Genomic DNA, 13,156 nt, shown 5'->3' on the forward strand with positions numbered 1-13,156 from the left:
TCCAGCAGCACCAATAGTCTCCGTCAGCTGACCCCCCTTGTTCTGCTGCAGCGTCACCACTGAGCTGTAGTGAGGCACGCGTCAATGCTATGGTGTTGGAAAAAAAATTGTGGAATTGAGAACATTTCCTATGGAGGACACTGCAGTAAGTGAACAGGAAGAGGGAGCTTGTTTTGTCACTGAAAGTAGGGACAATGCCCTAGAAAGCTGAAATAAGATATATGTTCTATACAGTCTCAAATATCTTACTCATCTATGCCAATGTCAGAAAACAGTCTAGAAATGTTGAATTAAACATACTTTCAATACTAGCAAAAAGTCTGTCATTTGACTGCACAAGTGTTCTACTGTACCTTCACCAAGAACTATTAATAACACAACTAAAATGATGACATTCTATATTAAAAGCAGAGCAAGGAATTTCACTGCCATTATGATGGAATAGCAGCTGTTGAATCTGAAACCTTTCCTATGGAGCAGGCTGAACTTGAGTTTTGAGCTGTTAATGCATAATACACATCTAAGGGCAAGTAGGGGTTTCAGTCATATGGCATAATTTATTTTTTATTTATAATGGAGTTAAAGTAGTTAATGCAAGTTTAGTTTTCCCACGTCACATATGTTCACTCAGGCTGCCCATCTTTTCTATTGCTTAACACCTCCTCAGTTTTAATACAGTAACAGCAAGCTGGACATTAATATCACACTTTTTTTTAGATCTTCCATTTAAATGAGTTGGAGGAGGTTGTTTTGTCCCCATTATTTACTTTTATTACAAATACTTTACACAGTAAGTAGTTAGGCATATTTTACAAGTATATTTTTTATAGAGTTTGTTATTTTCATTTCCTCTTCATTGGAAACCAGAAAACACTGCATTTTACAGCGTTTATATGCTTTAGTACCCTCTAACATGAAAGTGGTATAAGTGCAGCCTCTAATTCAAAGCACTTTTCTCTGATGGATGCTTCTGCTATGCAGCACTTGCAGCACATTTTAAGTCAAACCATAAGCTTTTGTGAGGGCGTCCAAGGTGCCTGCGTCCCAAGGACCAACTTCCTCTTTCCGTTCCTTCCATTTTAAGAACATGGCTAACCTCACTTGGCACCAGCACACTATTTTCTATTCTCCGGAAGATGCTGTGCCACATTGGATTGCAACTCCATTACCCCAGCCCTGGAGGTCTACAAATGTAGGGCCCAAACAAATGCCCTCCATGGATCAGAGTTATGGGCTGGCGAAATCCTACAGCCTTTAATTGTTGGGGAAAATAAAATTATGAGATTGTTTACGTCACTCCCCCGAAACACCCCAGCCATCCTGCTAACACGCTATGACATTCAAATTAAAAGATTGGAACACTTAGTGATTTGGAGATCTTTGTCCTATTGTTTAGAATTTGGACCACTGAGGAATGAAAAACATACAGGCAGACATTGCGTGAACTATTGAAACTTGATGTCCATCTCATTTCCCCTGGAATGCCCACATGCGAAAATGGCTTCTTGGATTTGGGTCTGAGTAGGTTTTGGGTAAACCCCAGCCTACTGATGCCAGATTCAAAGAGCGAGAACAAGCGTATTTATTGGAACATTATCCTGCACAGAGTCACTTTAGGTTGGACATCAGGGGGAGTTACCACGCAATTTCTGTCTATTAAAATGACCCACTAGTTGTGAGCAATTGTTGGACGAGATTGAACCTCAATTAGCAAAGACACTTTATTTGAAATTTAGATATGAGATACTCTAGATAAATTCTTTTACAGCCAAGTGGGTCATGTCACAGACTATGGGAAGGGACCCTAAGTGTACCCTATGTTCATTAGGCTCAAATGAAGACATTGCACATATTTTATTCTCTTGCCCTGCATACACAATTCCCAGAAGAAAAATGATCAAGCTGCTGTGCCAGAACTTGAATGCTAGGAATTATCTAAATGTGCAACAAGCGGTTGAGCCTATACCAAAGTCCAAACTAGAACACAATATTACTAGAAAATGAGAAAATGGTTTGGACGTGTCTTAGTAATCTATACATTCATTAATAACCACCTGCAAGTCTAAAGTGGTTATGGTGCTTTTTATCACCCTTTATTATTTCATTTATTTTAAGTACAAGTGCAATCGACATTTAATTCATATCATTAGAGAAAAACAGTATGTGCTACAGTTCAACACAAACATAGTGACACAACATTAGACATGCTACAAAATCAGCAAAAACAAATGCTTACAAATAGCACAATATGACAAAGGACAGACCAGTCCTTATTAACACCTCTCTGCAACACAGCTCCCTGCACCATCCTGGAGGTACCTAATGGGCTAGTTGGCCCCCAGGGACCCTCAGTATTCAAAGGAAATTAATTCCCCAACTTACAATGCACCAGGGGGCACGTTTGCTGAGTGCTGCAGTTAGGAGGCGGGGCCTCCGCAGAGATGCCAGCTTTCTTTTTTAAATTTTATTTTACAAGCGGGGCTGTGTGGCCCCACTTCTTTTACATTAATTTGCGCCCTGGGGACCCCATCCCCCAGGGCCTGCTCTTTTTTGTTTAATAAAAAATAAATGGGAAGTGGGCCATGCAACCCCACTCCCAAGGCCAAATTTCGGCCCCAGGCTTCCCCCGAAGCATGGCCACATTTTGTTGTTTTTTAAAAATTATTTCTAAAGGAGGTGGGCTGCGTGGCCCCCCACCTTAGGCCTCTAGTGACCCCAGGGACCCTATCCCCCGGTGCTGTGCCTCATTTTCTTTAAAAAACATTTTTTTTTTCTTGATGGAGGGGGCAGCGTGGCCCTCCTCCTGGGCCATTTCTAGCCCCGGGGACCCCATCCCACGGGCCGGCCGTATCCATTTGGGACCATGGGGTAAGCCCCAATGCCCCCACGGTTCTGCTGGCTCCCCGCCTCCTGAGGGAGCCAGCATTGCTTTTCCACACCGGAAGCTGCTGACATGCAGCTCCCATTGTGGAAAAGCAATGTGGTTTGGATTTTGTAAGCTTACAAAATCCGAACCAGAGTTTGCTATGGCAGGGCGAGAGCCGCACGGCTTCCTCCCTGTCATAGCAAACAGAAGTGTCCCGGGGGTGGGCACCCTGGGACACTGCAGGAGCCAGCCCTGGTGTCACGGTTCGCCATCCCGCATACACACATGGAAAGCCGGAATACTCACTTCCGACCGGAAGTTGAGTTCCCAGTCTAGTCCCGGGCGCTCTTGTCGTCTCTGCGGAATTGCGTCACAAGCTAAGGTAAGACTTGTGGGGCACCTGACACCTGGTGGGTGGAGGTCCCCAGGGCCATCAAGGGCTTCTGGAGGGGGGCCGCATGGACCCCTTTCTTTTTTTTTAAGCCCCATGGATTGGGGGTTCATAACCACCAAATTTAAATATACAGTGTCCTGTTGATGTGGTGGTTCAAGGGGCATGTTGGGGGGCTCATGCCCCCCCAAACAGTTATCCATAATTAAATAAAGAGCCCCAGGGAGTTGGTGGTCCCTGGGGCAGCATGGGGGGGATTGGGACCCCCTAAGCATTTTTTCAGTGCCCCGGGACCTTGCCCACCCGGCGGCTTAAATACAACAAAGAGTGGGATCCCGCGCTTTGTTTATTTTTTATTTTCTAGACCGGGTTTGCGACCCCAGTGCGAATTTGGATGATTTTCTTTTTCAATGCTTTTTTTGGCCCTGGGGGGGTCCTTGTGGGACCCCCTGATCAGGCCTAGGGGCTCAGAGTTTTTCTACCCTGCCCCCTTTTCTTGTTTTCTCACAGTTTTCTTGTGACTCGGTTCTACTGAGTCACATGATGGCAGCCAACACTTCCTGGTTTGGAGTGTTGGCAGCCAATTGGAATGAAGCTCGTGGTCGGGGGGCTTTGCGAACCCACCGCACCCCTAGACATCAAAACTTTTATTTTTTTAATTTCTCAACAACTACTGAAGGGATTTACACCATTTAAAATAAAGGTCACTTTCTGAACCAAGCACTACCTTTTTGCCAAATGTGGTGGAATTCCGTTTAGCAGTTCGTGCTGTAGCCTTTGCTAAAGTTTCCTATGAAATTAGATATTGAAACTTTTATTTTTTTAATTTCTCAGCGACTACTGAACAGATTTACACCATTTAAAAAAAAGGTTGGTTTCTGAACCGAGCGCTACCTTTTTACCAAATTTGGTGTAATTCCGTTCAGCAGTTCGGGCTGACGGAAATTAACATAGAGAAAATACTTTTGGGACCCACCTTTTTTGTCAGCCCCACTTGACAAATCACCACCAACCTTTCGGGATATGAGTTAACCTGGATAGACCTTATTCGCGACAATTCGTCAAACAATGCCAAAGTTATTAGCAAATCAAAAAACAAATTTACTAAAGAAACTATGTCTTAACTATAACTACCTAATGGTGACCACCAGTGTATATATATATATACACACATACAAACAGTAGGCGATCCAGGATTTCAAAGCCATGTCAATTTCTTCACACGTACAAATAAAAAAAACTATGGGTAATAAGATACCATCCTCCAACCGTTTTCCATCCTTTAAAAGAAGTGATCTCTACTCTGTCTAGAGCGGATGTAAATCAATTTTCAAGATGAATTTCATGGAAGTGGGAAGGAAATCTTGGAGTTCAGGAGTAAGACCGAAAGACTACATGGGTAGCTCTTTGGATGTAGATTTATATTTTTGAAAGAATCATAGCCTTAGGGTATTACAGTGACAGTCATTTGAAATGTTTGGTTGGCATAAGCTTCAGACATCCTCTCCTACGCACGCTTCACTGCATCAGACAATTTAATAATAATTGTTCACATTTATTTCTTGGTATTCCGCAAATTAAACATTTGTTTTTCTCTCAGTTTTCAGAGAGTTCATGGTTTCAGCTCAGGTGATGCTTTACCCTGGGGACCTCTGTTGGGAGCTCTGGCCAGCTGCCACTCTCTGATATATCTCGATGGGAGAGTCCAGGGAGACCCAATAGATCTGAAGATGCTTGAAGGAACCCGCTGGGTAAGGTCCACCAGTGCTTTTCATGATCTAGTTCAAATATGTCAATATGTTCATCAAAGATTCAAATGGCAGGCTAGGCATTGAAGTGGTTCTCCATTTTGCATCAGTTTTTTTTCCAGCACTGGCATCATTAGGAGGCTTTAATAGGATGATCAAAACCCAATTACCCTTTCCCAGTGCTGCTTCCCAACAAGCACTGCATTCCACAATGACTCTTGGCTTGATGATGCTGGTTGGGTTTGAGACCAATTGTGAATCATACACTAGAGGGTCCCTTTGAAGGTGGTCCTCATGGGTCTTAGTGATGCTTTGAGAAGCTTATGTTACTTAACTTACCCTCTGCTTAATTTCTGAAGTCTACATCGGCTTCCCCTCCTCAATTTATAATTATATTCAGAATAGCTACTTTATGAGCGAGAATTCGCTAATGTCATCTCAGACATCACAAAAGCAGACTGATGTGTGAGGCATACATTACTAATAAGGAATTGAAAGATTACCAGTGCTTAGGAGGCTGTAACACCTGGGAGAAAGTGTGATTCTATGAAAATGATCAGGAAACTGAAAACACATGTTCACTTTTACAGTTATGAGCTTTTATTATTATTATTATTATTGCTATTGAAAATTCTCAGTTGCACAAGACTGAATCTCTACAGAAAACCCCAAAGTAGTCAGGGAAGTATACCATTGTAGTTTCTTCTTAGAATATTCTATTTCATAAAGTTTAAAGTGTCATAAAGTTTAGAGTGTCACCTTTTAGATACGTTGGAATGCAAAATTCAGGTTACAGGTTCACTGGGAGGAGTTTGAGCCCGCTTGATGCTGGGGGGCCCCACGCCAACCTTCTTCAGTCTCTTTACCAGCTTGAGAGGGGTTCTAGTAAAAACTAGGTGGGAAAACTATATCTTTTAAAGTCTTGCAAATTCCATTGGAGTGATTGGAAACCTCAAAGTTAAGGTCAAGATAATACGAAAATCACCAAGAAAAAGTTGGAAAATAAAATTTTCAAATATGACATTAGATATAAACACATACACACACACACACACACACATATAAATAAAATATTAAAATTGGAAGAAAAAAATCAAGTAGCCAGTGGGAATACAACAAACTCATTAAACAGGGAAAAATTCATCTACATGAGGACAATGAAAGAATTTTTAGCATGATATTTCTCAGACCTCTAACGTTTGAAATGTGTGATCAGCAAGCTATGCATACTATATAGAATTGTATTGTAGTATAGGAGGAGGAGGTTTGAACATGTTCCTAAAGTGTTATGTAAACGTCACACTGAAGAGCAAGCAAGAGATCTATTTAACAGGGCTTATAGGGTGAAGTTGAAGCAATCAATGAATATGCAAGGAGACTTGAGAAAAGAAATAATGAGGAAGCAACGTGACAGGGGATAATAGAAGGATGTAAGTCTACAGAGTTCAGAAAAAAACTTTCAGACACACAACATTACAAATGGTGCATAAAGACTTAATGTAGAGCAAGCCAGAATTAAATAATAAAATACGTTTTTGCTCCATTCGGGCAAATTAAACTCTTTCCTCTAGTTAAAAACACTGGCGAAGCACATAGGAATGTTAGCCTGCCAGAGAATATTATCTCCCTTTTATAAACAGATGTGCACAATTAGCATTATTTATTTTTTCACCTTATACAGTTCCAGCAGCTGTTCTGCAGGACAAATGTAGCCAACAGGAAAGGGAGTACCCAGTGTACACCACTTCTCAATAAAATGGTGGTGTCTCTGTTTTCCTAGATTATTGAGTGATTAAAGAGTTTGAGTGCTAACATTTTGTTATATTTTTGGAAAAGCAAGTCTTAAAATTGCTAGAGCTGATTCTATCCCCTCCATGGCCTGCAGCAAGCATTTTAAAAGAATGTATTCTGCAACTAATGTTTTAAAAATGATATATCTAGTAAGGAAAGTTTGTATTCTGAAAGTTCAGTAAATATTATGAATAGAAATCTCCCTTTTATTGGCATATAACTGGCCATGTTCATTGATTCATAGAATGTGTCATTTCATTTTCAGTACCAACAAATGACCCTAGCACTTTCAGCAGAATGGCTGGGAACTATCACATTCTGTAGAAACTTACTGTCCCAGGGGGGGTTCCGGTTGTTGTTCCAGGCCTTCAATTATCTCAGGGTTAGGAGTAAAGACAAACGTAGGGGCCTTGAGTAAGGACTTTAAAGAAGGTTTTATTGGAATGTAAGTCTTTTTCTGCATAACAGGATTATCAATCCGGTAGGGAAAATCAGTCTTGCAAAGAGTTCAACAAAATAACAGTAGGGTTTGGGACACATCCGTCGGTGACTCCTAAGGACCAATGGTAGGAGGGCTTCAGGCCGGTTCTTCTCTCCGTAGCCGCCCGGCGTTGTCCGAGAGGTCCGCCAACACCCAAAAGCGAAAAGACAGACAAGAAGACTAAGGTTACTGGGACGTCCAATACGTACAACTTCTTAAGGGAGGGGGGTGAAGGAAACCCAGTGCAAGTGAACCCTCTAACGAGGCGCAGTGCTTTCAGTGCTCGTGAGGGGAAGGGCACAAGGGATACAAGGTACACTCCGAGGCGGTACTATTCGGTAGGGACGCTACGTCGTCCAACCCACCCTGCTACCCGGCCCCGTACCTTGTCAAGCCACGTTCCTCCCTCGGGACCGTGGCAGGGCGAAGCACCGGAACGTTGGCCTCCTGGCTTCTCGAACACAGCAGGGCTCGTCTGCAGCTCGTCCTCCTTCCGGGTCTCACTCGCGTTGATCCGTCCGGTCCGCAAACAGTCCTCCTCGAGGGAAACGCCGTCCGCCGAGGAAACAGTGCTTCCGCTATTTGACGTTGCTCCGTAGAGAAGGGGCGTGGCTGACGTACCCGGCTCGTTCCAATTAAAGGAGCCGATTCCCATTTCAGGAGGGGTCCAGTATTCGTCTTGCTTCTCGCTCCACTCGGTCTCGGGCAGCTGTGGGGACAATGTGCAAGGTGAGAGGGGAGCGGCGGACCACCAGTCCAGATCATTACGGGGTTCACCCAGCACCCCGTCACATATCTCCCCCCCTGGCATCTCCCGATCGGGGAGAGGAAAGACCCTGGACAAAAAGTCAGCGTTCCCATTGTCTTTGCCCTTACGATGTTTAACAGAGAAGGAGTAGGGCTGTAGAGACAGGAACCATCTCAACACTCTAGAGTTCTGGCTACTGTTCTGATGGATCCATCTCAAAGGGGCATGATCAGTATGTAGGCAAAAATGGGTCCCTTCTAAATAGTATTTTAATTTGTCCACAGCCCACTTGATGGCCAATGCCTCCTTCTCAATCGTGGAATAGTTGCATTCCCGAGGAAACAATTTCCGGCTCACATATAGTATCGGGTGTTCAATCCCATCCTCACCCAACTGGGACAACACTGCCCCAATGCCCACATTTGAGGCGTCCGTTGCTAGAATGAAGGGCTTAGTATAGTCAGGGGACAGTAGGACGGGTGAAGTAGTCAATGAGGTTTTCAGGAAACGAAAGGCATTCAGAGCCTCCTGGGATGGTTGCAAGAACTTTTTGTTTGTTACTTCCTTCCTGAGGAGATCCGTTAGGGGAGCCGCGGCCTCTGCAAAGTTGGGAATGAACCTACGGTAGTAACCCACCAGTCCTAGGAACGCCCTCATGTCTCTTTTTGATGCTGGGAAAGGCACCCTCTCTATTGCCCTGATTTTCTCAGCTTGAGGGGCAATGGCCCCGTCTCCCAGAACGTATCCTAGGTAGTTCACTTTGGTGAAGGCTGCCCTTGACTTCTTTGCATTAATATGCAATCCTGCTTCCCGTAAAGCCGTCAGTATAGTCTGCAAGTGTCTCAAGTGTTCGTGCCAACTATTGCTGTATATGACAATGTCATCCAAGTACGCCGAGCTGAAGTTGGTGTATGGCCGCAGTACTTGGTTCATGAGACGTTGAAACGTCGCTGGTGCCCCATGTAGGCCAAAGGGTAGAACTGTAAATTCAAAGGACCCTTCGTCGGTCACAAAGGCGGTCTTCTTCCGATCTTCCTCACGAAGAGGCACCTGCCAATACCCCTTCGTGAGGTCAATAGTAGTGATGTAACGGGCGTCGCCTATCTTTTCCACCAGCTCGTCCACTCTGGGTATTGGGTAAGTGTCGAACTGGGACACCGAGTTTAGGGCCCTGAAATCCATGCAGAATCTCTTCGTGCCATCGGGTTTGGGGATCATGACGATCGGGGAAGACCAGGGACTCTGGGATGGTCGTATTACTCCCAAGTTAAGCATCTCCGAAACTTCCTTCCGAACGGCTTCTCTTCGTGCGGCTGGGATTCTATAAGGCCGTTGTTTCACTATCTTTCCTGGTACTGTGTCAATCTTATGTTCCACTAGAGTGGTTCTTCCGGGTGTATCCGAAAATACGTCTGAGTAGGGGGTCAACACTTCCTGTAACTCTTCTTTCTGTCTTGGGGACAGATCGTTATTCACAACCAACTGTGATAACGAGGATGGTACAGGGTCTGCGGGTGCGACCACATGACTGTCTTGAGGGGGAACCCCCAACCATTCCTTGAGCAGGTTGATATGGTATGTTTGTGTTTTCTTCGGAGATATCTGTAACCTGTAAGTGGTTTGTCCAATGGCTTCAGTCACTTGATAAGGTCCTTGCCATTCACTTTTGGAACTGTTACCTATGGATGGAAGAAGTACCAGAGCCCATTTTCCTACTGCTATCGTGCGTAGCTTCTTCCCCTTATCGTAGTTTGTTTTGATTCGCTCTTGTTGCCGATCGAGCGAAGAATTAGCCAATTCCCTCAGCTTCCCCAGCTTGTTTCGTAGTTGAGTGGTATATTCCAACATTCCCTTCTTCTCCATTGCTTCTTCGGTTTCCCACAGTTCTTTAGTCATTTCCAACAGCGACCGCGGAACTCGTCCATACAGCAATTCAAACGACGAACAGCCTAGACTGCTCTGTTTTTGGGACCTGATCACAAAAAGGGCTAAGGGTAGTAGCCTGTCCCAGGATGGCCCTTCTGCAGACAGCATTTTTTTCAGGGTTGCTTTGAGAGTCTGATTGTATGTTTCTACTAGGCCATCTGTCTGGGGGTGGTATACCGATGTTTTCAGGTGTTTAACTTTCAAGAGCTGGCACACCTCCTTCATTAACTTGGACGTAAATGGGGTCCCCTGGTCTGTGAGGACCTCTTTTGGAAAACCGACCCGGGAAAACAGTTCTACAAACTTCTCTGCAATGGCTGACGTTGTAGTGGTACGTAGGGGAAAGGCTTCCACAAACCTGGTGGCGTAATCGACCACAACCAAAGCATAAAGATGGCCTCGAGGAGTTTTCGGCAGCGGACCGATAAGGTCCATCCCCACTCTTTCGAACGGCGTCCCAATGATAGGCATCCTCTGGAGGGGGGCGGCCGGTGGACGTTGCGTGTTCCTCCGTTGACATATCTCACACTTTGCACAATAAGTCTGTACATCCTTATAAATGCCTGGCCAAAAGAAATGACGGAGGATTACATCTGTAGTTTTTTCCTTGCCTGTGTGACCGGCTGTTAGATGGGCATGCGCAAAGAACAATACCTGTTCTCTAAAGGAAGTTGGTACTAGCAACTGCAGATCCCCCTCATTCTGGGCTTGGCGATACAGCAATTCTTTTTTTATCAAGAACCTGGGGAATGTCTGATTGGGGCTCCCTTCATTCGCGTGAGCAGACTCCCACGCATTATATAAGGTTCGATCTTCCGCCTGTGCAAAGCGGAAACTTTTGTCCGCGACCCAGGGGTCGGGGGAGAGACTAACGTTTTTTGGAGACTGATTAGTGTTTAAGGTTTCTTTGAACAGGGAAAGGAATTCAGGATTATCGGTACCAAGTATCATGTCCTCGGGTAGAGAGTCCACCACCCCCACCCGTACTTTACAGGGATCTCTTTGGGGCAAGTACAAAGTTAATTCAGCTACTGGGTATGGTTTCACGTCGCCATGGACGCAACGTATATACACTGTGGCCGGGGTAGAGACTTGTTCAGGTTTAACAAAACGGTCTTGGACGACCGACTGTCGGCATCCGGAGTCTAACCGAGCTTTCACTATGAGACCGTTCACCTTCATACTCACATAAAAGGCACTACCAAGCTCCGCTGAATACATCACAGTCCTTGGTAGATAGCCCACTTCCATGGGTTCTTCTGTAGGTTTTTTTCGCGGGCACATTCTGGCAATGTGGCCCCACTCTCCACATTCGAAACACTGGGGCCCTCTGTTCAAGGGGGAGATCATGCCAGCAGGACGGGACCTAAATGCTTCTGTCTTTACATGGGGTTTCTTGTCAGATTTGGACGGTACCACTGGTTTTGGAGATTTTTCTGTTTTGTCAGTATCCCAAACTACAGTCCGTGGTTGGGCTCTGGAAAAGTGTGACGCCATTTCAATTGCTCGGTTTACATCCAGATCAGCATGTTGACGTAGCCATCTTTGGGTGGCATAAGGCAGAGCCTCCATGAACTGTTCCAGGTATATCTTGTTTAGGATTTCTTCCTTCGTGCACGTTTCCGGTCTAAGCCACTTGTTGGCGGCCATTCGTAGTCTAAAGAAAAGGGTCTTTGGATTCTCTCCAGGTGCTCCTCTCTCTTTGCGGAATTTTACTCGGTAGGCCTCCTGGTCTAGTCCCAAATGGTCAAGAATGACTTCTTTAATGGTCGAGTAGGTTGTACTCCCCAAGGGGTTTGCGGCCTGATAAGCGGATTGAGCCTCGCCAGTGAGAAGAGGAGCAAGAAAGAACGGCCACTTCTCTTCCGGCCATCCCATAGCCCGGGCCACCCTCTCGAAATTGAGTAGAAAAGCATCGGGATCTTCTCCTGGTATGTATTTTTGTAGGGCCACCCCGCTATGATGAGGGGTAATCTGACGTACTTCTCCTGATACGATTTGCGTGGGAGGCGGCATTGTTTTAAGGCCTTCGAGCTGGGCCGATACGGTGGACTTAATTAAATCCCTATCAGCTTGAGCACATTGTATCTGTTGTTGTACTGCCCACTCGAGCTTCTCTTGGCCTTTAATGATATGGTCTATGAGGGCTTCCATCTCTTTTTGGCAGATGGTAGATGTTTCTGATCCCACTTCTGACACCAGTTGTCCCAGGGGGGGTTCCGGTTGTTGTTCCAGGCCTTCAATTATCTCAGGGTTAGGAGTAAAGACAAACGTAGGGGCCTTGAGTAAGGACTTTAAAGAAGGTTTTATTGGAATGTAAGTCTTTTTCTGCATAACAGGATTATCAATCCGGTAGGGAAAATCAGTCTTGCAAAGAGTTCAACAAAATAACAGTAGGGTTTGGGACACATCCGTCGGTGACTCCTAAGGACCAATGGTAGGAGGGCTTCAGGCCGGTTCTTCTCTCCGTAGCCGCCCGGCGTTGTCCGAGAGGTCCGCCAACACCCAAAAGCGAAAAGACAGACAAGAAGACTAAGGTTACTGGGACGTCCAATACGTACAACTTCTTAAGGGAGGGGGGTGAAGGAAACCCAGTGCAAGTGAACCCTCTAACGAGGCGCAGTGCTTTCAGTGCTCGTGAGGGGAAGGGCACAAGGGATACAAGGTACACTCCGAGGCGGTACTATTCGGTAGGGACGCTACGTCGTCCAACCCACCCTGCTACCCGGCCCCGTACCTTGTCAAGCCACGTTCCTCCCTCGGGACCGTGGCAGGGCGAAGCACCGGAACGTTGGCCTCCTGGCTTCTCGAACACAGCAGGGCTCGTCTGCAGCTCGTCCTCCTTCCGGGTCTCACTCGCGTTGATCCGTCCGGTCCGCAAACAGTCCTCCTCGAGGGAAACGCCGTCCGCCGAGGAAACAGTGCTTCCGCTATTTGACGTTGCTCCGTAGAGAAGGGGCGTGGCTGACGTACCCGGCTCGTTCCAATTAAAGGAGCCGATTCCCATTTCAGGAGGGGTCCAGTATTCGTCTTGCTTCTCGCTCCACTCGGTCTCGGGCAGCTGTGGGGACAATGTGCAAGGTGAGAGGGGAGCGGCGGACCACCAGTCCAGATCATTACGGGGTTCACCCAGCACCCCGTCACACTTACAGAGAATGAAAAACATGGGGTTCTCTAGTCCAAAATAATCTGCGTTCCTTCCTGC

General features: G+C 45.8%; 1 protein-coding gene across 1 annotated transcript in view; it reads left to right on the forward strand.

Moving 5' to 3' along the window:
• Nucleotides 1–13,156, forward strand: part of LOC147669876 (putative cation-transporting ATPase 13A5) — a gene marked incomplete at its 3' end in the record, with an annotated part of 192,652 nt that overhangs the window by 57,468 nt on the left and 122,028 nt on the right. Inside the window, exon 13 of the mRNA XM_086948182.1 lies at nucleotides 4,858–5,008. Within this exon, the coding sequence (XP_086804308.1) occupies nucleotides 4,858–5,008 (151 nt within the window). The remainder of the gene's footprint in view (nucleotides 1–4,857; nucleotides 5,009–13,156) is intronic.

This window comes from Lissotriton vulgaris, unplaced genomic scaffold (assembly GCF_964263255.1).
Source record: "Lissotriton vulgaris unplaced genomic scaffold, aLisVul1.2 SCAFFOLD_2660, whole genome shotgun sequence".
In the NCBI taxonomy this organism is placed as follows: Eukaryota; Metazoa; Chordata; class Amphibia; order Caudata; family Salamandridae; genus Lissotriton; species Lissotriton vulgaris.